Raw genomic sequence first — 24,877 nt, 5'->3', positions numbered from 1 at the left:
TTGGCCTATTGACTGCACCATTGAATAGACTGCATCACAATCTCTGACTAGAGAACTAGAAAAAAAAGAAGATTTTCCTCTTAACCTCATGTAGTGCCTCGGTATCGATTCATTTTGTTTGATATAAACAGGTCAAAAATAATGTTAATTATTAGAGTGATTATGCATAAGATTAAGGTTTGGTCAAGATCAAAATACATCCAGAATATAAATCTTCTGTATATCTACATGTATCTATCTATCCGTCTATCTATTAAATCTCTTCAATATCATCAAGACAGCCATGGTCTGATATACTGCCAGTAACCAATGATCTCCTCATCTACATAGAATGGTACCTCACAGTATGTGGTGACATGGATCACATGAAATGAATATTACCAGTACATTTTTGAATTACATTGGTAATGGCCCATATTTGGCCCAAAAGTTCATGTCATCTTAGGTTGAATGGTGCTGTATCAGCTGATAGTCTCATTTACATAGAATGGTTGACATTTCCCAGTATGTGGTGACACGACAGACCTAAGAAAGCAAACCTGTTTATTAGACTGAGCAAATTCAATTTTCGAAAATGCGTCACCCCCTGCGGTGGACTGGAACATTGTGTAATGGGATACAGCAGTGTACCTCGGTGAAGACATCACCTCTCATCCAAGGAAGCAGTCAGATCTTTGACAAATCAGTGAAGCCCTCACTTAAAACCTGACGGAATATTTGCCTGTTGTTGAAAGTAGTCACGGCGGCTTTTTCCTGTCATACCCATGAGCATTTTACATGCCACTGAACTGACAAGCATGTTGCTGTCAACTGTCTGGAGTCACTGGGTGAAACAAAAAAGGAGCAACATGGCTATAAACCATGGGTGTATGCAAGGGGGGTCGGGAGGGTCGTACAACCCCCCCCCCCAAATTTTCAAAAGGTCCACTTTTTGTAGAAGACATTTTTGTTTTTCTAGGGCTTTTTACCCTATATACAACAGGAAAAAAAAAGTGACCAGGTGGTGTTCCAGCAAATTGGCAAAAACCTCATAAATTTCGTAACTTAGTTTTAATATGCCATACCTTATTTCTACTGAGCCGCACTGCCATGCCGAAAAAGTCACTTTTGTAGGCCCTATGCACCAAATGGCCCCATTTTAAGATACAAAATTCAAAAACTCCCTACCGTGGGAGGGGGGACACACCCCTCCCACACCCTCCCCCCGCTCCCTCGCAAAGGTAAAGGTCCCAAAATTTTGATTACGACCCCCCCCCAGAAAAAAATCCTGGATACACCCCTGTAAACTAAAACTCTCTGACTTTTAGCTCACTCAAAAGGGCTTTTTACACTTGTAAATTTTTGCTTAGCCCCGGACTATCGGTGGGGCTAAGGGGGGGCCTTAGCCCCACCGATAGTACGGGACTATCCTTAGCCCACTTTCTGTTTACACTCGTTTTTGCCAAAGTGGGCTAGCCCCACCGATAGTACGGTACTATCTGGCCCTGCAAAATAGCAGGGGTTAGCACCGCAATTGCGGTGCCAAGCAAGTGAGTGTAAACAGAACGAAAAAATAATCCTGGGCTAAGCGACGGAGACGAAGTGCGACCCTCACTGACCAATCAGAAACGAGGTAATCAAGTGCTGCCGGTGCGTGCGTGTACGTGTACAGTACACAGCGTAATTATGAATATTCATGTGGTTTGGAAAGTCCGGGGCTAAGAAAGACGAGTGTAAAAAGGTCAGTTTTCTCCTTAGCCCCGGACAAGAGATAGTACGGGACTAATTGGCGAGTGTAAAAAGCTGAAAAAATTGGTACGGGACTAACGATAGTCCTGGGTCAGAGAAAGTCCGGGGTTAAGAAACACAAGTGTAAAAAGCCCTAAAGGTTACAATTTCTCACTGCCAAATACTGCATGAGTCTCACAGCAAACAAGGATGAAGTATAAAAAGAAACAATTTTGGATTTTCAATGAGTTTACATAAAGTATTTGTGTGAGAGTGTGCATTAGCATAAAGACCATACAAAATTCATATTCTTTAAATTGGTGTTAAGTTCACTGATATGCTTCATCTGAAAGATCATAATGCTGACAGTGCACATGTACTTTATCATCCAAATTATCTCAATTACATCTCATGAAAAACAACAACCCTTCCCCCACCAAAAAACAAACAAACAATAAATAAATAAGAAAAAACAAAACAGCTGAGTGAGACATCAGCATTTCATCTTAAAAAATGAAAGTATTTGAGGTGACGAGAGGGGCCATATAAGATAATCCTTGCCGGACAACTTTGATGAAATGTTATCTAATTTTAGAAGCTGACTCTTTTGTAAAATGTCTTGACTACATGCACCCAACAACATGATTACAGATGTAATGCAACATTTGGATGTACAATCTGAATAAATACATTTGATGACATTTGATATATTTTTATTGCTGAATTGCTGATAAATGTTTAATTGCTTCTGTCATAATGAAGAAGCATATATGTGATCACTTTTCTCTAGTTAGAAGGATATTAAAGGAGACATGCTTTCCATTATTTCTCAACACATGAGTCTGATTGATGTGAAATGATGGGATAATAGACCCCTCTCCACTTTTTACAGTCATTTGCTATATATATGAGACTTAAAACTTACTTCTAGTTGACAATGATGACCCAAGAAATAACATGTTGGTATTTAAAATCTTAAAAAAAAAAAAAACCCTGCATAACCCTTCCCCCTTTAACCCTAAAAACATCTGTCCAATTTTCCAAAAGACTACACACTATTTTTGCACAAAAATATAGCAATAGACCTGAACATTACGACTGGATAGGGCTATTTGCCAGTTTCAAGTAGCAGGTGCAGGGACCGTAAACAAGATATGGCCAATGTATCACAATCACAGTCCCCTCTGTACATACTCCTCATGGGAATTGCAATATTGTCATCTATAAGCATGTAGTAGTATAAATCCTAGAGTTCTCCAAACTCCTGCCCACTATCCATCTGTCCATGTAGTCTGAAGTGCCTTATATTTGATGTGTTTTTGTTTTTCCCAGTGTGATAGCGCTGCAGAAGAAATGTCACATACCTTAACATCGGTGGATTATTATTGGTACGAAAAAGCACAACAAAACAGCAGGGACATTTGGGCACATACACACATGGTGCACATACATGTACAACATCATATGGAAAGAGAAAGGGAAGGAGATAGATAGATAGATAGATAGATAGATAGATTGATAGATAGATAGATTGATAGACAGATCTATAGACTGATCGATAGACAAGAGATATAGGGAGAAAGACATACCGAGCACAGGAAAGGGAGAAAGAAAGTGAGTGAGATAGAGAAAGGGAAAGAGAGAGAGAAAGATTTTATAACACAGAGAAGAGAGGAAGGGAGAGATAAAAAGACAAGAAAAGGACAATGAGGTTTGTACAGTTTGTGGCCACAGAAAATGACCATTCACAAAGAAGAGCTCTTTGAAAGTATAATGACCTCCATTACCAGAAGGTGTGTCCCCATCTAAGTTTGCTGCTTTACAAAAGAAGTGGTTGATGATGTATAGAGGTAAAGTATTCAAATAGTCAACACATGACTATAACTGACTATACCTCTTTGTAACACAATGACATTCCATATATTCCTATGAATGCAAACATCACAGTGATTATCCTCATGTTCACATTAATCCCCTACCAGAGATCTTGTCTTTTTTTTAAACTGACTATCCACACTGCTATTCTCGACTGTCTGCCAGCTGCAGAGACAATCAGGGCTTCAGGCTAGTCCTGCCACTTTAAACTAGAATAACTAAAATACACGTGGGTGCTATCAATTACGTATGGCCCAAAGTCACTCTCCCCTCCAAATTTTGTCCCCAGACCCGACTAGGGGGCAAGTCCTAGTGAACGGTCACAATAAGGCTTTGGAGAGGAAAGTACTGCAGCAAAGAAAATGAAACAAAGCAGAGAAACTCAGAATATTGAAATGGAAACACAAGAAAATACTAAAAAAGAAACATGAAAGGAAAAAAGGATAACAAAAATGAAAGATATGCATGGAAAAGGAAGATTAAGGCTAGCGCATTGTGCACATGACTGGGGAGAATTTCCTCAATCATTAGAGAAGGGGCAGAAAGTTAATAATCTAAAATGATATAAGAACTGATCCCAGGAGACCCTGACAAAGCCAAACTCATATCAGTTTAATTGTGTTTACTTAGTTGAACAACTGTCCTTTTTAAAGCCCACTTTAAAAGTCCATCTGCAGGACGTGGCATTCTTAGCAGGACGGTTTCAAAAGTTTCAAAGAATGCCAAGTCCCATTAACTTTATCTCCATCCTCTCGATTGGAGAAATCTAAAAGATGGTCAACTGATAGAAGTGATCGTAGAATACAGCAATACCTGCAATTTTCTGGAGGTTTTGTGCTAAAAGCAGTGAGGCAAAACAATGAATCTTACCACAGCATCACACAAAGCACATTTGTGACTCTGAACTGGCAGTAAAATGTGGGCAGAGTTTGAGGGTATCTGTTTTTCCCCTCTTCTTCTATTCCATAGTCACAGATTGTTTGGGTGACAAAATACCTGCCAATCAGCATTCCCCATTCCTGTTATGTAGCGGCACCTCAAAATGGTATCTGGGCCATGAACTAGTTATGTGACTGCAGCACTGTTCCTTTCTTCAACCCTTTTTGAATAAAGGAACATTATTTTAAATGTTATGTATTTGAACATTGTACACAGACTACTGTAAATGAAGTGAATTACAATACATAAACTGTGATTCAAAGAGCAGTGAGCTTGTACAACATAGCATAATGGCATCATTCATATGTTTGGCTCCCGTGAAACTTTGGGGCATAACTCAACTGAATGGTGCATTTTGTACATAATCTGAATATCAATTCAACCATAATGCATCACACAAATTGTATAAAGACTTAAAGGGTACAGCTGTAGCTGCAGTACAGTTCTTTGCAAGAATAACTTTGCCTAAACTTTGTACTCAGCATTGGTCCTGGCCTATACAATTTGGTGTGTGCTGCAAATTCAGCACTGTCTAAATTTTGTGTACTGGAGAAATTGGAAAAATTTTATTAGTATTTTGCTTTGAAAGAAATTTACATAAATCAAACTTGTTTTTGATCCCATGCATGAGATTTTTGTTTATTTGTTAGTATGTGTAATATATCCACAGTTTAGTGGCACTGTATAACATGAATGCGTAAATCACATTGAATTAGTTCAGGTGCACATTGGTACAAACGATCTTTCTTTTTTCTCATTTGGCTAGGCACTTCCCTTGTTCTGAAAGCAGCATACCCTAATGTGTGAGCTTGCCCTGACGTAACAATTTACGGAATTCACTTTCAAACAAAGAATAAACTTGCACAGAGTAGGTGAATAGAATGATCTGTCGATTAACACCTGGGGAAATATTGATTTCATTGTTTCCCCTGAACATAAAAAAAGTGTGTGTGTGTGTGTGTGTGTGTGTGTGTGTTTTAAATACTGCAAAACACCAGGTTTACCATCAGGTGGATTTGCTGGAAAGCACTATCTATAACACGTATGTGTCCGCTCCAATCTTAGCGGCTCCTATGTGATCCTCGCCATGACATGTTCGCGCATGCGCACACGCGCTCTATGTTCGTCCACTTCCAGTCATCATCTGACCATATTTGGGTTGACTTTAGTTGTCAATAAACCCCAAACCACGCCCTCTTTAAGAATGATGGAAGTCCGATGTGAAAGTACAATACTGAATGATCTAAATACATCTTACAAACGGAGAAAATAAATCATTTTTACTATTCATTCTGCTAACGAAAAACCTTGCAATTTCAAAAGAAATTGATGTATATCACTATTATTTTTTCCTTAATTTTTAAGTCTAAATATCGACTTAATAAAAGTTTTTCTATATTAGTCAACACGTGTCATGGAAAGAGCCTACTCTCCTGAGTTCCTTGGTACGTCGACCAACACGTAAACATTTTTTCTCTCGTCGCAAGAACTGTTGAAAGTGACTGAGAAAATCAATTTCATCATTCCGAGGTACGTTTCATTAACAGCCCCATTCGTAGAATTCCATGTATGTTATTGACATCATATTATGCCGATACAAGAACATGCTGTGTATGGTCATTTGCATTTATTACTGAATCCTGGCTTGTAAACACTGGACTGAATAATTATCAATACTGTATACAGTAGGTGGTTGCCTTGTGCAGGGAGGTGTCACACCTCCCTGCCTTGTGCATGTACGTAGTACAGTAAAAAGTACATTAAATTTTACTAGTTCTGCCTGGTAAATTTTTTGTAAACTTAGCTACACGGGCTACAGTAGAAACAAACATTCACTTCATAATTTCATGATAACACATACCGATACCCAAGGTACCAGTAATGACATTAAATTTACATCAACACAGCAAGGTTTAGAGACTGAAGCAAGTCGCATTTCTAGTACCAAAGCTGATATATGTGCCAGGCATCCTTCAAAATGCCCATGCTAATTGCTGTCATAAGAAATGTACACCCTGCAGATTGCAGATGCAAGGCTCGGTTGACAAGATTTACCGTACAGTGTACTCCCGTTAAAACAAACACGGTTATAACGAAATTCCGGTTATAACGAAGTAAATATTTGGGCTGCAATGTCATCCACTCTATGTATTTCTATTGTTTATTTGTTCGGTTATAACGAAATTCCGATATAACAAAAGATAACTGCCGGTCCCGAGGACTTCGTTATAACGGGAGTCCACTGTACCATATTTGGATTGGTCTCCCTCACTTCTTGCAGTCATAATGCTGGGTAGTTACTGAATGAAACAAATTAATCTAAGATTTGATTACCTTGGGCCATATTAAGTTAAATTAATTAAGCCTAGCATGTACCTATGTCTGCATGTAAGAGCTTCCCCGATAAAGCTGTAGTATTTTCATACTGGATTAATGAATTTTCAAGATACCTGTAATTGTTTTCTTACTTCTTCAGTGTTCTTGTCTTCTTCCAATTTAGGCCCAGCATGCACCCGACTTCAACGAGATCCCCGTCCGGGATTCTGATGGTGGTGGGAAGCAGGTCGTCCAGTTTGCCCTGATGACGAGCTGTGGCAATCTCATGCTTTAGCTGGCTCGCGAAGTTACTGACAGAGATGGTCTCTCTTAATTGTGATATTGTGCTGCTCCTATTTCTCAAGCTTGCCTTGCAGCAGCGTTCACTGACAATCCGTGGACAGGGGATTACTTTGGCCACCAGAGGCTTTATGAGAAAGGACATTTTTAACATTGATTTTAGATTTATCTGTACTGTGCCAAAATTATCAGTGCACTTATAAATTGTTGGGATCATGCTTAAAAGTAGAGAAGGTTTAGAAATCTCAATTTTGAAATTGGCCTACAGTGCACTTCCATTATATTAAACGCGTTTATAATGAAAATGTGGTGACAATGAAGTAAAAATTTAGGCCTCAACAATATTCTTTCTGTGTTTTTATTGTTATTTGTTCAGTTATAAAATTTTGATATGTAATAAAAAAAACTGGGGGGTCGCGAGGACTTGCGATTTAATGGGAGTCCACATCTCTTTCATGTCTTGGTTTTTATCTCAGGCTTTAATATTGCAAAGAAGATTTTGTTTGTTTGTTACCCTTATAGCTACTGTAGTCATAATTTATTGATTTATAATTATACATACAGTAGAGCTAAGATAAGAAAATATACTAAAGTACGGAATGAAACCAATGCTAGCATTATAGTGGAACCTAATGATTGAAGTACCATGTACCAGGCAGCATTGTAAAGACAAATTACAGAAAAATCCATGTATTTTTATCCACCTGCATACTTTCTGCAGTTATTTTGAAATATTTAGATGTACATATTTCCAATATTTATTACAGTTATTGTGCAATAGAAACTTATCCATATATATCTATACAAGTGCCCTATTTTTGTGTTTTACCTGTCCATCTGTCCTGAAGGTTGCTGTTGCACCATCCTGAGAGCATTGTAGTTTTTCTCACAGCAGAGCAGTGCCAATTTTTCTTTTTGTTGTGGGGTGAGCTGGTGCAGTGCATGTAGTTGTGTTAGTGCATATGTGTGGTCTTGTGCAACTGGTTCTGCAACTTGATGTTGGTGATTGTGTGCGTCATGATATGTGATTGGTCTTTTGCATGAAATGCATGTTGACGATGTTGCATTTAGAGTGTCCTGGAAATATTGAGGCGCTGCGTCAAGTTGTTTGTAGTGAATTTCTCTAGAACAGACTGGACAGATGATGTGAACTTTGGTGTCACAGGTATACAAACGACGAACACAAGACAAACAAAACACATGTTCGCATGGCGTACAAACAGGGGAAACACAAGAACAGAACTGCACACACGACAAGACAGATTAACCAGTCCATCACCCAACATCAAAGTTTGTTTTATTTTGTCTTCATTGACTTCGGTCACACCACTAAAGCTTATTGCAATTGCATTCAGCGTTGCTTCAAGAGAGTGGTCAACAGGTGGATGTCCTGGATGGTATTTCTTTGATGGTCTCCCACCTTTGGACAGTTTGTGGGCCTCACACATGGGTGTGTGCAAGGGGGGGGGGGTTGTGAGGTTTGTACCACCCCAAAAAAAATTTCCACCTTTTTTGCAAAATACATTTTTTGAGGGCCTTTCCCCCAAATAAGAGTGCACCAGATTGTTCAATTTCAGTTAAAAAAATGAAAAATCTCCTTTGTGCGGGCCCATGACTCTCCCCCTTTGGTCCATCTCCATAGACTTTCATAAACAGTAGTACACAGTGAAAAAAAAAATGCAGACGCATGCAGTGTAAAGAAAATGTGTCAGACACCACAACTTAGCCCTCACATCGTTCTTTTGAATATTGATTTTTCTTACTTTTTGATTGAATATTAACCCCAAAAGTATGCACCAGATCGTTGAAATCCTGTTCTTAAAATGCAAAAGGTCCCTGTGTGGGAGGGGGTCACTCCCTGCCACGCCCTTCCCTTCTGTCCATCTCCCCTGACTTACTCCAGCACACGGTGAAGATGCACGCAGATTGGAAAGAAATGATTAGAGACCCCTCAATTTAGCCATTCTGATTATTCTGCAATATATTGTTTTAATTTCAATTGTTTCAATTTTCTGAATAGTTCCCCTGGAAAGTACACCAGATTGCTGAATTTCAGTTCTAAAAATGAAAAATATCCTTCGTGTGGGCCCACACTCTCATCCTGCTCATCTGCTCTTTCGCTTCAGCATTTTCCATAAATCTTGAACATACTCTACCCCCCCCCCCCCAAGAAAAAAATATTTCAGTGTATGGCCTACTCTAGCTAGTTATAGTATTATCTGCGTTATGGGACATTCAAATGCGAGCTCAGGTGCCTTTATGTATTTTCTTCGCATACTATCTTTCATTGCAAAAAGGTCCAAAAATTTATGATCACGACCCCCCCCCCAAGAAAAAATTGTGTATACACCCCTATCACAACACATTTTGCAGCTTTTGTTTCTTTTGTGGGGTTCCCACTGTGCAGGTGGTTCCCAGTGCACATCTTTGCCCTTTTCTTGTGAATTTGGGCGTAGCATCCCTGCAAAATTGTGTTGAATGAACTCCATCTACGTCATCTACAACAGAGATACCGGTGACGACCTTGATTAGGTCTCCATACTTATCAAACTGAAAGATTTCTTATATTTTGATACTCTTCCCCCCCCCCCCCCCTCTCCACAAAATCTACAAAGTATTTTCAAGTTTGCCATGTGCTCATCCAACCCCACTCCCACTCCGGCAACGCCCCCCTGTTTACTTCCCCCAGATTGGTGCATCACGTACGTGTATTGTATACAACACGCGTAACTTAGTGGTGTACGCGGTAGGCGTGTTTGTATGTGTGGTGAATGACGGGTAGAATCAAGGGGAAATGACACCGGGGGAAAAAATGTTTACTCAATAGAAACGGTTTCTGAAGATTTATTCATACTTAAACTTTCAAAAAACATACTACAATAAGCTTTAAAAACTTTGACGTAATAGTGACAAATCTCACAAATGTCGTGTTTTAAAAACTCAAAAACGCCCACCCCTCCGTACGCCAGAATGTGTCGTCCACGAACGATCGGGTTTTGTATCAAATAACCAGGGGTCTAGGGGGTACTGAATGTATTACGTGAATGAGAAGGGTTCAATTGAGCATAGGTATGTTTCTGAAATTTCATTGGTCTGTGAATTTTTTTTTATAGGCCCGAAGACCCACCCCTTTCTCCTGATTTTTTTTTTTCATGACGAAAGTGTATAGCGCCACCTCTCGACCAGTCACTGCAGTATGGTGCAGAGCGCTAAGTTTCTACAGAGCCAATGGCGCGCGCACATACGTGATAAGGACTACATGAATAATCGTCATATCACAGATGCTTATCCTCAGTGAATTTACAAACCAATATGCCTGTTGGTACAAATGACCTTTTTCTGCTCATGCACAAAGTAGAATTATGAACTTGTCTATAGAACAACAATGAACAGGTTGCTACATAAGCTGCATGGGAAAACAAGTGAAATTGCTCCTTCATTTGCTATACTGCAGTCAATTTCTACATGCCCTGAGGAAGAAATTTTCAAACTTTATGTTAAATCATCACTGTACTTGACCCTCAATGTAAAGTATTCATACTCATAAGGTACCATTTTACATTTTTCTGTCTTGACCATAAATGTAGAAATATAAAGCGTGTTTATATGTCTTCAGTTGACATTTGAAACTTTACTGTCTGAAAGCCCCCCCCTCCATTTTGCCATTGAAGTATCAATTTATTAAAACATAAATTAATGACTTTCAACCCCCCCCCCCACCTGATATCATTTTACAATCAAATTTTGAATTAGAATGTAAGAAAATGGAGGTCAAAGTACTCAATGTAAAGGAGTATAATGATGGAAAGCAGTATGTTCTTTGAATGCTCTCCACAAAACATCTACGCTGTCCCAGTTTCGAGAAGGATTTAACATGAGTAGTTATACTTAAGCACATACCGTCAGCTGGTTGAGAAGACTTGAATTCATGGCAGCAGGCATTGTATGTGGCATATCTAATCACAGGTTGTTTTGGTTTCAATACCCCATGGTAATGAGGTAGTTTGGGCTGCAGTGTCGTAAATAAAGGTAAAACTAGAAGTAGGAGTGAACTCTCCTGGGGTCAGGGTGGATAATGTCACAAGATAAATGAAGAGATACAGAGGAACAAAATTTAGAATATGAGGAGCAGGCATAAAAATGTGGGGAAAATAGGGAAAAATACCACGAGGGGAAGAGAGAAAGAAAAAACAAAAGCAAAAACAAAACATAGCCCATAGTGGGTTTCACACTGATGCGAATTAGCAGGATACAAATCTCAAGATTCATATCACGATCCAAATCTTAACCAGTGTGGACATACAAATCTCATCTCAATTTCAAATCCTGGATTAACCACCTTTGGTGAAGACAACATTCAACTTATAAAACACTCAATCAGAGTCATTTTGTCAGAAGAGTACATATGGTATGAATTCTGTCTCAGAGATCTATATGAAAGTATATTTAGGAGGCATGAAAGGCTTTTGATTCTGAAGGTAATTGCAAATCTGAGTGGCTAAACAGAAAAAGAGAAATAATCTGAATGAACAGACATTTTCAGCAACTGACATACAAGTGTCTATATATTTGTCTCAAATTTGCAATGTACAGAGTTTCTACCCCTGCTTTTACCATTATTTTACTGTTTCATGATTTTGGTTTCTATAGGAGAAGGCTTTCTCTTCCCTTGTGGGATCCAGCTTTACTGTGCTGTTGATATCAACATATCCACTAATACTTCTCATGTAAAAAACTAGTTGGAGGGATCATAGCCATCATGCATTTACAAGAAAACTTAAAAATCATCTTATGAACTTGAACTTTGAACTCTGAATTTTAGATTGGAATGGAGAATTCTGATTTATAGCTCATGTCATCTCCAATGAATATCTGTCAAATGAAGCATTTCTATGCAAAGGGGCTCAAAGTACCAAATTTTGGTCAATATAACACCATCTAATATTCAGTTCAATTCTGAAACATAGTGGCCTAAAGTTCACATACTGTCCACAGTGGAATTTTACCAAGCACGGACTGGCTGTACCTTTGCAGGCATTGTGTAAGCTGAAATATATACTAGGAAATTCATTCTTTGAGGCTTCACAAACAAAAAGTTTGCATTTTCAAAATGCACTTTCAGCCCAAACTATGTATTGTACTCCATACAAGTTATTGCATTCTGCTTGCTGAGAGATTGTTTGGCCGAGAAATTTTATCTGGCCAATAAACCTGCCCTCCAGCAAAATACTGTAGAGAATCTATCATGGCATACTGCAAGAGTCCAACAAGGGTCACTGGTCATTATGGCTCTATAACCTACCCTGATTAATGTCCAATGTTAAAGACAAGAGGCAACCCAGTGACTTTTGACACCGAAAGTGTAAAAACCCAGAATATTCTTCAGTTTTTATATATATTCTTTCCTTCCTCATTCCTTCCCAACAAATTGCCCCTATTCTCATTCTGTCCTGTCTGATTTCTCCAGGCTAAGATGAGAACAGAAAGAGATAAGTGAGAGGAAGACAGATTGGCTGGGATGGGCGAGGTCTTCTGAAGTGAGGGAAAGAGAACAGGTGGTGGAGTTTGGAGGATTTACAGGGTAGATGCCCATTTCTGTGGAGCATGAAAATAAAGGTCGAGGACGGCATCCCTACAAAGAAAGAGGGAAGTGAGGAAAAGGCTAACTGCACCAGTGTTTGCTAACATGCAGTCTGGACTCTTTCCACTGTCTCTCCTAAAGATATTGCAACTCTTCCCAAATACATTTAGCATTTCAGTGACATTGTTCAGTTACTTATTAACACTATAGGCCCTGCAGCATTTCCATAGCAACCACAAATAACACATTTAGCTTTATTACGAAGTTTTATATGATCTGAACATATTGTTCTTCAATATATATTCAATATTTCTAAACATCTATATATTATGATCTTTTTTTCATGTTGACAGAACTAAACGTTGAAATTTTGAAAATCATTGTGTGTGTGTGTATCAGATATAAGAATCACATAGCAATAATCCTATGATGTAATTCTTTATTTCATCTTGATTTTGCAATGATAAACACAAAGCTTCCATGTATAATTCTACAAAAGAAAAAATCATTCATAAGCTGCAACAAACCATGGTTTAAATATAAAAACGCCTGATGAACACTAGGATCTAATGCGACATGCACACACTGCATTATTGTGTGCAGCACACACTGCATTATTGTGTGCACCACACTCGCCCATCATGGCTAGTAACTGATCAGTGGGAATGCTGGGGGATGATTGTTCCAATCCTTGTGGGATTCATTTCAGAGTACATTATGTATCTATTGTTGTGTGAAAATTATTTGCTTCAGAATGGTCTCATATTCAAGTAACGTGCAGTTCAATGTTTCCAGGTTAGCATGACTGTACAGTGACGGGGCGATTGTTAACGGGCCATGAACGATCGCCCCGTCACTGTACATGCATATCAAAATATTTATTTTCATATTTAAAATAATAATACTACCCACACATTTTGTAACTTAAGATGTTTGAATTTCTTATTTCCTTCATAGGCACATGAGATTTCCTAAATAACCCTGCATTGTGTGTCAAGGTCTCAGTATGTTATACTTAAATCCTCCAATACAAGTAGGATCCTACATGTACATATCTATGTTACTCTTTTTCTGTCAGTGTACAGAAAACATTAAATGCATTCTATTCAAGTTTGATCACACTCATTTGATTGATGTGAAAATTGCCATTGAAGTGTCATGTATAATGATGACTCACTCTATCATTCATTCTTTGTTGGATTGCATTGAGATTTTTCAGTGGTCTAGCTGTAGCTGTTACTTGTCTGAATTCATTCAAAAGACTGCTCTCCTTGGGATCAAGGAGGTGAGACAAAATACCTCCCTGTTGAGATAAATGCTCCTTTAAAAGTGAATAACAGACAATCCTCACAAATGTCTTCATGCTTTGAAGCATACGAAGGACAGTTGATTTAGCATAATCTGAAACAAAGTGGATACTTAAGGTAAAGAGCATTGAAAGCCTTTAAACACTTGCCAGAGAGCCTTTAAACACTTGCCAGGGAGCCTACAAGGTCAATCAGTGAACAAAAGAATCACCTGTTTTTAAAATATGGGACAGGTAATAAAGAAAGGCAGGTATGTGAAATGTACACACTGCAAATAAACATCTACTACTAGATTACTTACATGCTGACAGAAAGAAGAGATTGTTGCTGCCATAGTTCAGGCAAACATTTGCATACTTCCTGCATGTTCTGGTACAAAGTTGTATGTAGTATCACTTGTAGTGGTATTTGATAAACTCTTCAGTGAAAACAAAGCAACATTCTCCTCAGTCATTTATACTTGCTATGTGATACTCAACCCCCCCCCCAAAAAAAAAAAAAGAATAAAAAATAAAACAACAACTCTCATTATCAAATGTCTGTCTATCCAGTGTGTATGTGTGTGTAATGGTGTGTGTATGAATAAATACCACTGAAAGAAAGTACATACCTTTATGTGTATCTGTTCGTGTGTGTGTGTGTGTGTTGTGTGGGAGGGACATTTCATGATCCTCTCTTTGGACAGCTATAAATATTCTTTCTAACATAGAAACTGTCACGCAAGACTGATGCCTAAAATGTACATTGAACAAAAGAACTGGAAAGATTTTTATGTAATTCTTATTTTCTATACAACTGGACTCCATAGAAATGTTAACTTATGCTGTTCAAGCAGACCATGAGCTGTGAAATGGAGTGGCATGAAAGGCTTCCAAAGAGTTGACTAAATGTGACAATTGCCTTTAAATAGCAGAACTCCATCACAAGGTGGCGCTAGACCAGATAAAACCCTTATCTAGAATACAGTAATCATGATTTTCAGGACAGGAACAACATGTACAATGAATCACAAAATGAGTGATATTTGAAAGACTGCTGTATACCAACTTGCTCACTAGATAAGGGCAACCAAAGCTCATATTCGGGCAAGTAATACCATTCAGCACCTATCTCTTTCAAGCACAGGGTCCTTTCCTGAAGGCACATAATATTATACAGTGTAAAAGTACTTTTGTACTGCCAAGAATGGACATTTACCTTCTAATAATATGAAGTGTAACATTATTCATTAATGAACCCAGTGTACATTGTAGATTCATACACAATTTTCATGATAAAGCCTAAAACATAAGGGGATATCTGTATTTTTCCAATAAACCGTAACTGTAGGCAGTTAAAGTCTGGAAACATTTTTATTATAACTACTGTTCACATTTTGTATATTTAACATACTTCACATTGATTTTACCGATTCAAATTTTTACAGTGGTTGTTTCTATCCCTAACTTACATTTTAAAACTGTTTTAAAGCACTAATGCTGGGTTTTTGTTTCATCTGCAAATAGTAAATCATGCCTTTAAACTTCTCCCCCAAAAGAAACCCCAAACCATCAAACAACCCAAACGAAACCCATATGCTACTTCAGGGGTAATACAGCAAATGGGGCTGCCATTTACATTTTGTACCTCACAAATCACATCACATCAAAACAATACGTGAGGAAACCTTGCTATTGTGCCCTTATTTACAAAAGCACAGCACATGAATAATTGACAGGCCATGCTGTTATGTCTTCTAGATCTCTATGTATGGCAGTTCATTGTCACTATGACATTGATAAGGACACGATGTTGTGATTCAAACTGTGCTGCTGGATCTCCACAGCAGTCATAGAAATAAAGTTTGTGCTGGATATCAATGGATTTTAGAAACCAAATGAATGATAAAGTACATATTCTTTTCTCACACCTACAAAACTCTGTGAAAGGAATTTCTCTTGGGGACAGATAACTTTGCATTTACAAAATAAAACCAAGCAATGGAATGATAAACACAACAACAGAAATGCACAGTAGCTTTTTTCACAGTGAAATAAGAATGCTTGTGTAGTATTGTTATTCAAACATCACTACCTGAGACAAAAATAATACTTTGAATGCCATATCGACAGTTGACTGCTTGCCAACTGTCCTTCATGGGGAGTGCATATCTTTGGATGATTGAATTACAAAAAAAGAAGAAGAAAAGAATGAAAAACACTCACAGATCATAACAATTATCCATATCTATAGATAGTACATATTACATTCAACATGAAGTGTCAATGTTTTTCCAGAAAAAAAAGCAAGCATAAACTGGGAAGAAAGTGGGAATAAGGTGAAGAATAAACAGACCCCAACTAGGTGCAACAAAGGGAAAATACAACATTGGATGTACCAGCCTGTAATATCAATTAATTAATAGACTGTATGCAAATATGTGTTCTGAGCCACAGTTCCAATTTTCCCTTTTTTTCACTTGCTTTTATAAGACATGGAGGGAGTTTGTTCAATAATTCAGCAGCTGGGAGTGTAAACAAAACAAAACAAAAAGTTTGAGAGAATTTGGTTGTTGATGTTGTTGTTGATACTAAGCATTTACAATGATAGGCTTGACAGAGTTTCATTTATGATGACATACATGGTATCCCGGGGTACCAAACAAAAATCAGCCATTTTGTTGAATTATTATTTCTTTTTTAAAAAAAGGTTGTACCCTGGGTGCCAAAAAGAGGAAATTATTTTGGTGCTGGAGCTAGCGCGCGCTAGCCACTGCACTGCACTGCACTAAAGCACACGCTAGTGGTATCGCAGCTTCCATGCACGCATAGTATAACATGTAGTGGCATGGGAATGACTATGTACAAGCACACACAGTGCATGCATTTTTCTCTGGCTGTCCTCGAGTGGACGTGAGGTGGCGCTACACAACGCGGTTACCCGGGGTACTACGGTACCCCGGGGTAACGCGTGATGCATCATATGTAGCTTCGACTAATGTGCAATGTACATTAAAGCCTCACACAAGTTTGATAACGGAGATGTAACAGCATGTGATTACTGGTACTCGGAGCAAAGTATTTAACCAAAATATGCAATATCAGACATCAGTAAACTACTTTCGGTGTGAAGTAGCATGCTCTACACCCCTTGTTAACCAGGTATGAATACAGCGAACACCCCAGCTTTAATTTCCTTAATTCTGACTCACTGACACATACTGTGATATCACAATACAATGTACCATGTTTTGAAGAGGGCCAAGGACTGACCCTTGCAATGTTTCTCAACTTACAAAGTAATGTTGCTTTTCCCAACCATCTAAATAAGCATTTCATTTCAACTATGTATCTCAAATGCAAAATGGAGAACAGTATTAATCATTTTGACCAAAAATGTAGCATCAAAGATAATATAAAGTTTTGGTATTACCTCAAAAGTTTCCCTGAATTTCCTTGTCTTAGTTTGTGTTTCAGGTTAAAGTACCTTTCATATAACTAACACTGTGAGACTTACTCGCCCCAAAGTGCTCTCATGTCTTAGTAATCATGCAATAATGGTTTCGTACCAGAGCCGCCGCCGTACGGCGGCGACGAGGTAGTGCACGTATTGTGCGAATATCACTGCGACCAGCAGCGTGCAGCCCCATACGCATACTGTGTAGCTAACTGCGACCAGCAGCCCCTTACGCATAGCTAAATGGGGCTTCGCATTGTAGCTTACAGGATCATGACAGATTTAGTATCGCGGGTAAATATCAACTTAAAATCCAAAAATTTCTTCAATTTAAAGACTTACCAGTTAAGTTGAAGTATTGAAAACAGGCTTTGGGCAACGTTTGGTTTTGCCAATAGTCCCTTTCTGTTCGAATTGATGACTGAATGTGACTCGGTCGAGAGGACCTTGGGAGAGCTACGTACACTGAATTGACGGCCAGCGCATGCGCACACAAACATCTTATCCGTTCATGGATTTGAAATTTGTTCGCATGTGATGTGTGCGTATGCGCTGGCCGTAGTAATCAGTGTATGTAGCTCTCCCACGGTCCTCTCGACAGAGTCACATTCAGTCATCAATTCGAACAGAAAGGGACTATTGGCAGAACCAAACGTTGCCCGAAGCCTGTTTTCAAGACTTCGACTTAATTGGTAAGTCTTCAAATTGAAGAATTTTGTGGATTTTAAGTTGATATTTGCCCGAGATACTAAATCTGTCATGATCCTGGATGCTACAATGCGAAGCCCCATTACGCTATGCGTATGGGGCTGCTGGTCGCTATGCGTATGGGGCTGCTGGTCGCAGTTAATTGCATGATTACTAAGAAATGAGAGCACTTTGGGGCGAGTAAGTCTCACAGTGTTAGTTATATGATAGATACTTTAACCTGAAACACAGAAATTCAGGGAAACTTTTGACGTACCAAAACTTTTTATTATCTTTAAAATGAAGAAAACAGCTGGATCATTTACTATTTCTCTAAAAGCAATAATAAAAGTCAGAAATCTCTCATCATGATAAAGAAAGCCTTCTGAAGAGGAAGTACTACAGATTATTTTGTCTCATTACAACAAGGTATTTCCCCCCTTCTTGGCCCTCCCAGGTGGTTTCTGAAGTTTGGGGTGAAATGAACACCAAATGTCTGACCTTCAAGGATTTAAACTTGGCTAGCACCCAAGAACCTTTTGAGGCCAGCTTCCTGGGTCAGCTAGGGTCAAATACCAGCTGAGGCATGGCCCTTCAATGGGACATGTCAAACTGAATCCGGGTGATGTGGGAACATAAACAAGGGACACTCTCCGAGTAAAATGTGAATGGACAAAGACTGGGAGGAGCGGGGAAATGGACACAAGACTGCTGACATATGACGCATGCTGCTGGGAAGCTGGTGATGGAATGTGGAGGAAGATTCAATGAAATAATGCCTGGGAAGATACAGCACTTTTTTTTTGTTATCATTCACCGATCCCTGAGAAATCCCCTGTGACTAAAGTGGGAGAGTCCACTTTCATCAATGAACTCAGCAGGCTGCTTTCCTCAATTCAGAATAGGCCTATGTCACTGTGACAGAATTCTTTATTAATGATGTGTACATTTCTTTGCAAATTCAATTTACTTGAAAAATACTACAAGGTCTCAATACTGCGATATATTTTTATGTGAATCTCTCGTAAAACAGAAGAATTTCCAAACGAGGAGGAAGAGGAGAGGGGTAGGGAGAAAGAAAGCAAGGGAGAGAGATTGCAATAATACATGAAGGTCTAATAATGGCTTCAGTTGTGTATTTCATCATGCCGCTGAGATAAAATGCATCTTGGCAGGTAAAATGAAGCCTCAAGAAATTGAGACTGGGAAGGTTTGCATAGTGGTCAAATCCACACAAACGACCCATAAATCACTGCAGAATAAGACATGATGCATTGAACACACTGTCAAAAGTCCCCTGTTGAGACAGGATTACCCAAAAGAGTAAAGGTTTTCATTAAACCAGGCTATACAAGGTGATACACTGTATTTACACGTTGCGCACATTTTCTCAATTAGTGATATTAGTCACAATCACAATATCAAATAAATCTAAATATTCTGACCTAATGTTATCATTCACTTTTTCAAAACAGAAAAAGTCACCTTGAACAATATGTAGAGTTTCCCTTTATTAGAGATATGCAGACCCCATCATGATCTTGTTATCATGGTTTTTAGAATGAATACATCTCTCATCTGCATAATATTTCAACACACATTTTATACTCTCATCTGTACAATGAAGAAGATCACGCTTAATTAGATTATGTTGAGTGGATTTAATGAAATATATTGGTATTGTATTTTGGTATTGGTAGTCTTGTATAATTGAATAAGTGATTAGAGTTTTTTTTTTTTTGGTATTAGCTTAAATGTATGTTGAAATAATTTTACTTTTTATTTTTGTTCTGAAACAGCTGATCAAATGTATTACATTGTATGTTCGTTTGCAATTGTGTTGTAATGGTCTATTGTATTCTCCTTTTCCTTGTACTTACCTGCCTGTGGGCAGGTAGTAACCTAGGATTGTTTATTACATGCTTTGATTTGTGAAGAAATAAGGTATGTCTTGTCGGTGGCATGTCGGTGTATATGAAATTGTTGCGCACTAGTATGTGTATTGTCGTGAAGAAAGCTTAACACTAGTGCATTATTATGACTGAATAAGGGATGGATGCAGCGGTGGCGATTACTGAATGTTGCCCGCACGGCTGCAAAGCAGAAAAACACGCTGAATTATCGGCTGAGCTACGGCTCTGTTGGGTTTTTGGCTGCTATAGACAGATTAAAATCTACCGCGGGAAACAAAATTTGTGGCCGCTGGCCGCGTTAGACAGGTGGCCGCTATACACAGGGTCTTTAACAGGGATTTTCTCTCGGGGGGATTTTTCAGTGGCCGCTATAGACAGGTGGTCGCTAAGGCAGGTTTGACTGTATATATATATATATATATAAAACTTTGTCCTGGGACTAGGCACCTTTTTTACATGTGCTTCTGCAGAGTTTTTAAGGTTGGCGAAATAATACTGTACTAAATTACAATGACATAACAGTTCCGTTTTCATTAACTCTTGTGTAGTTTGAAAATTGCCACTTTACTTTTATCTCGCTTGCGCTTCATCAGTAACTTCACTCTCATATATGGCGAGTGCAACAAAGCTGTGTCCATCTTTTCACTGTCATTATTAATCATCATCATCACCGTAACATGATTTACATAATTTCCTCTTTTAAGTATATAGCCTTACCACATAAGACATTTAATTCAGCCAGCATTAATGTAAGCTTTCATTCACAAATTGAACAAACCTACACAGAGAGAAATTATCGTTTTGGGGGCACAAGAACAAACAGCTAAAAAAAAGAAAAGACAAAAAAAGAAGACAAAATGTATACACAGGGTGTGAACACCCTGAACACTAGCTAGTTTGTCAGTGACCAGCAAAAATTGCAGAGGGGTAATAAATAAATACAATGTAACCTTATTTACAAGTAAACACTGTGTTTATTTACTTGTAAGTCCTAATTTCTAATGATTGAAAAACAAAAAATCACCATGGATTTTGATAAAACCAAAAACTGAATACCAGTCCCTTATACTGATCAACAGTTAAATATATGGGCCAGTGTTTAAACTGCTATGTTTTCCTTAAATAATCAATACTACTACACACAGCTGAGAATAGCAACACCCAAAAAGTATCAAAGACATTTCTTTGCTAGTCTTAACTTTAACCAGGAGGGCAAGTGGCTCTTGTGTGGCTCTTGCCGAGGGCAACCAGAAGACTTATGCTCTTGCTGGATAGAGCAAGAAAGCGGCAACTATTGTTGCATTTGTCAAAGGCCTTCTCGCTGTAGCAATCCTTCCTATCGAGTCTAGTTCATAGATACACAGTCACACCTCTGTGTGACTGTAGCTTTCAGAACCCACCCACTTCCAGTAGCAAAAAGAACGCAGCACACAGCAAGCCACACCCACACAAAACACATTTAGCAGTGTGAGCATTTCACAAGCGACCATTTCCCGTTCATCTTGTTCTCTAGAATCTGGTCTGCTGCCTACTTGGTACAGCTTGAGTCTCTGAGCAGGACATTCGCACTCAACAGTGAGATAAACAAATACACCAGGGCATGATACATTTCAGAAGGTACTTCATATTGGTGGTGTGTGTAACCAGCTTTGCATTCTGGTCCGCAACATGGCCTCCATCAATGGAAACTCACTGTTGCTTCCTCACCGACACTTCCCTGGATTTGTATACTGTACACACCAAATATTTTGCGAGGTTTTTAATTTTCACAAATTTTGCGAGTCGAGTTCTATTTGCGAATCTAAAAACACGCGAAAATACTAACTCGGTTCCTGACATGAATGTGATGTGCATGCATACATTTCTCAGTTCAGTACTGTCCTCCACAATCATGAATTTAACCACTTGTGAAATTGTCAGAAGTCTGGATTCGTGAAAAATTAGACTCACAATTAAAATATATGTGACCCGCTACAACAAAAGGATCCTAAAGTCGCTGACGGGTGAGCCGAGAAAAATCGAGTTTGAAGTCAGATCACCAAAATCTGTCAAAACGTTCGGATTTCTGTTTTTAACATAATTTTGTATTCTAATGTATCTTCTATCATCTGCCGAAATTTCGAAGCTAAATGATCAAAGGAAAGGTTTGAAAATAGCATTTTTCTGGGCCATGCTTGGCTCGCCCTTCAGCAACTTTAGGATCCTTTTGTTGTAGCGGGTCACATATGGCGTACACAGTACCTCGACGGCTTCGAACACAGCTGCAGCTTATATTGATGGCAATTTAAGTTCATTACATCGCTTTTCTATTTGCTGGAACCCCTTGTTTGGACAAATGCCTCTTTAAGTGAGGGACAGTCAATTTTTTGACAGTTGCATTAGAGTGGTTCATCCATGGTGGAATAGTGAGAGTTACGATGGAAAATATTTCATGATTGTCAGCATTCAAAGTTGAAGCAAAATGTTTCGTAGGCAAGTAAAGTCACATGCACAGTGTAATGTTCATGTACTCAAGACCAGGCATGTACACAACCAATACCAGAAGTAACTGGGTCCTGGAGTTGACCCCAGATTTTATCATCCAGATAATTTTGACTAGAATCTCTAGCTACATTTACATGAGAAGCTAGCTGAAGGTTGTCACGTGAGACAGGTCTCAGTGAGAGAGTATTTTAGTGACCTGTCCAAAATGTTTAACCTACACCCTTGAAATACCAAATTTTCTTACCAGCATTTGGTAGCAAAAAGTAATAGCCTATCAGCAGAGCTCTCATCGAGAAAGCTAGTACACATACAACTCTCACACTGACAGCTGATATAAAGTGAATTGAGCAATTCCATTCATCGAAGTGAGTAGCTGAATCATTCAGTAGGTTTGGTGCACATGTAAGCCTATCTCCTGGTCATGAATCCTGATCACACTTGCAAATCTCAAAAGGGCCTCACGCCAACACCCCCTAGTACAGCTCTCTTTGCTCATGACTGTCAGGTATATGAAAAAGGCTATTACTTGCGCCATGCCACAATGTAGAAAAAAAAAAAAATCCTTACCTGACCATTCTCCACTGATGAGTACTGCTTAGGAGGCTGTTGATTTGTCTCTTCACTTGACTCCTGTGTGTGCTGGGATGCCATATCTTGCAGCTGGAAGAGCATATTTTTCAGTGACTCCAGCGGACCTTCAGAGGAGAGCACTGTTGCTGTTTCAGGGATTTTCTGAAAAGAGAAAAATTTGTCGAACAAAAATGCATAAAGAAGCATAAGATTATAGTGGAATGATACAGAGGCTTTAAAATGAATTCCAGAAGACTTCATTTCTTCTATGATGTCAAATAAGCACCTCCAGAAGGCATGGAATTAAGCTGAATTACAATATGCCTTCACATGTTTTATTACCAAGTTAGGTGGACTTTTATGTAAAATAGATGATTAATGACTACCACCAGCCTTCTTCTCAGTCTGGAAAATAAGGACATGATTCTTCAAGTTAATCACTCTTGCATAGAACTGTTTTATTGGAACTGAATGGCTAATTGCTCTTCATTGATGCAACCACTAATTATTCAGTGTTTAGAGTAAAAGCCATGATAAAAAATGGTGGGCATATGCTACTTACTAAAGTGGGACTCAAACCAAAAACCTCTTGATTGAAACAAGTGTCATAGTCACTAGACTACCAAGTTTCTGTGTGATAGCCAGTGATAGTTCTTATCCCTTACAGAAGTGGGTACTAATCATATTAAATGATTCTTGCTGCAAGTTGTTTTTGCAGTAACTAATTGACAAATTGCCTTTCATTGACATAACAAAGAGAACTAATGTAGACGAAGGGCAATTTGTCAATTGATTGCAATAAAGAATGCTTGTTTGAATGTTGTGCTTTTGCTACATTTGTGAGGATGTGAAGCTGTTATCAGGTGATGGTGTCAAAAAATTATTATGGTGCTGTAATAGTGACACAACCACTTAACCCTAACTAGGCCTGGGGGGCCTCTGAGGCCCCCCCCCCCCGACGTTCCGCGCGATGTATTGCTAACGCGAAAAGCTATCGCCGCGATGTTTCGTGACTTTTTTCTTTCGAGTCTCCCGCATCTTTTGACACCAAATTTGCGATACCCGGGCACGCAGTTCCGAAGTTGCGCATAAATATGTACATGCATGTCAGACCAAAAATTGCTCAAAAACGTGAATTCATGTACAATTTCAATGCAAACTGTGCTTACAGGCAAATTTCATGAAAGCATGATTATTTTGAGGTTTTATGGATTAAAATCAATTAATAACATATTTTCTTGTTCAGAACAATGTCGCGGACAAGTTTTATCGAAAAAACAATGAAAAACATAAAGTCGAAAAACAAAGAAATACATAAGAAATTCAAAAAACAATAAAATACTTAATTGGCGTAATTTTTTTCTCTTATATTTGCTCAGGACACTAAAAAGAATATTTCCACAAAAAATGTGCCCACTTTGAGCTTTATTTAGTGATTTATACCAAATTGTTTGATTTCATGCATCATTACACATAAATTAGCATAATTTAGCATAAATGATAATTTCTTTAAAATTTAACTTCATGGTACTTTAGATTACATCATAGGCAACGTGTGTGCCAATTTTCGTCGCGATTGCGCGGTCGACGGCCGAGATCTGGAGGGGGGGGGGGGGGCCTCCCAGGCCCCCCCCCCCCCGCTCTATGATCTACCTAAATAGCCCGGCCTAGTTAGGGTTAAGAGAGGAATGCCAGATAGAACGAAAGAAGCTACATAAAGCTACTTTGTACTTGAAAAACTCTAAACTTTGAAACTGTCAGTG

General features: G+C 38.6%; 1 protein-coding gene across 1 annotated transcript in view; it reads right to left on the bottom strand.

Annotated features, from left to right (window-relative positions):
- Positions 1–24,877, bottom strand: part of LOC140231255 (uncharacterized) — a 53,402-nt gene that overhangs the window by 17,690 nt on the left and 10,835 nt on the right. The window contains exon 6 of the mRNA XM_072311403.1: positions 23,112–23,276. Coding sequence (XP_072167504.1) covers positions 23,112–23,276 — 165 coding nt within the window. The remainder of the gene's footprint in view (positions 1–23,111; positions 23,277–24,877) is intronic.

This window comes from Diadema setosum, chromosome 7 (assembly GCF_964275005.1).
Source record: "Diadema setosum chromosome 7, eeDiaSeto1, whole genome shotgun sequence".
In the NCBI taxonomy this organism is placed as follows: Eukaryota; Metazoa; Echinodermata; class Echinoidea; order Diadematoida; family Diadematidae; genus Diadema; species Diadema setosum.
Note: the sequence above shows the minus strand (reverse complement) of the source record. Positions and strands in the feature narration are given on the sequence as shown.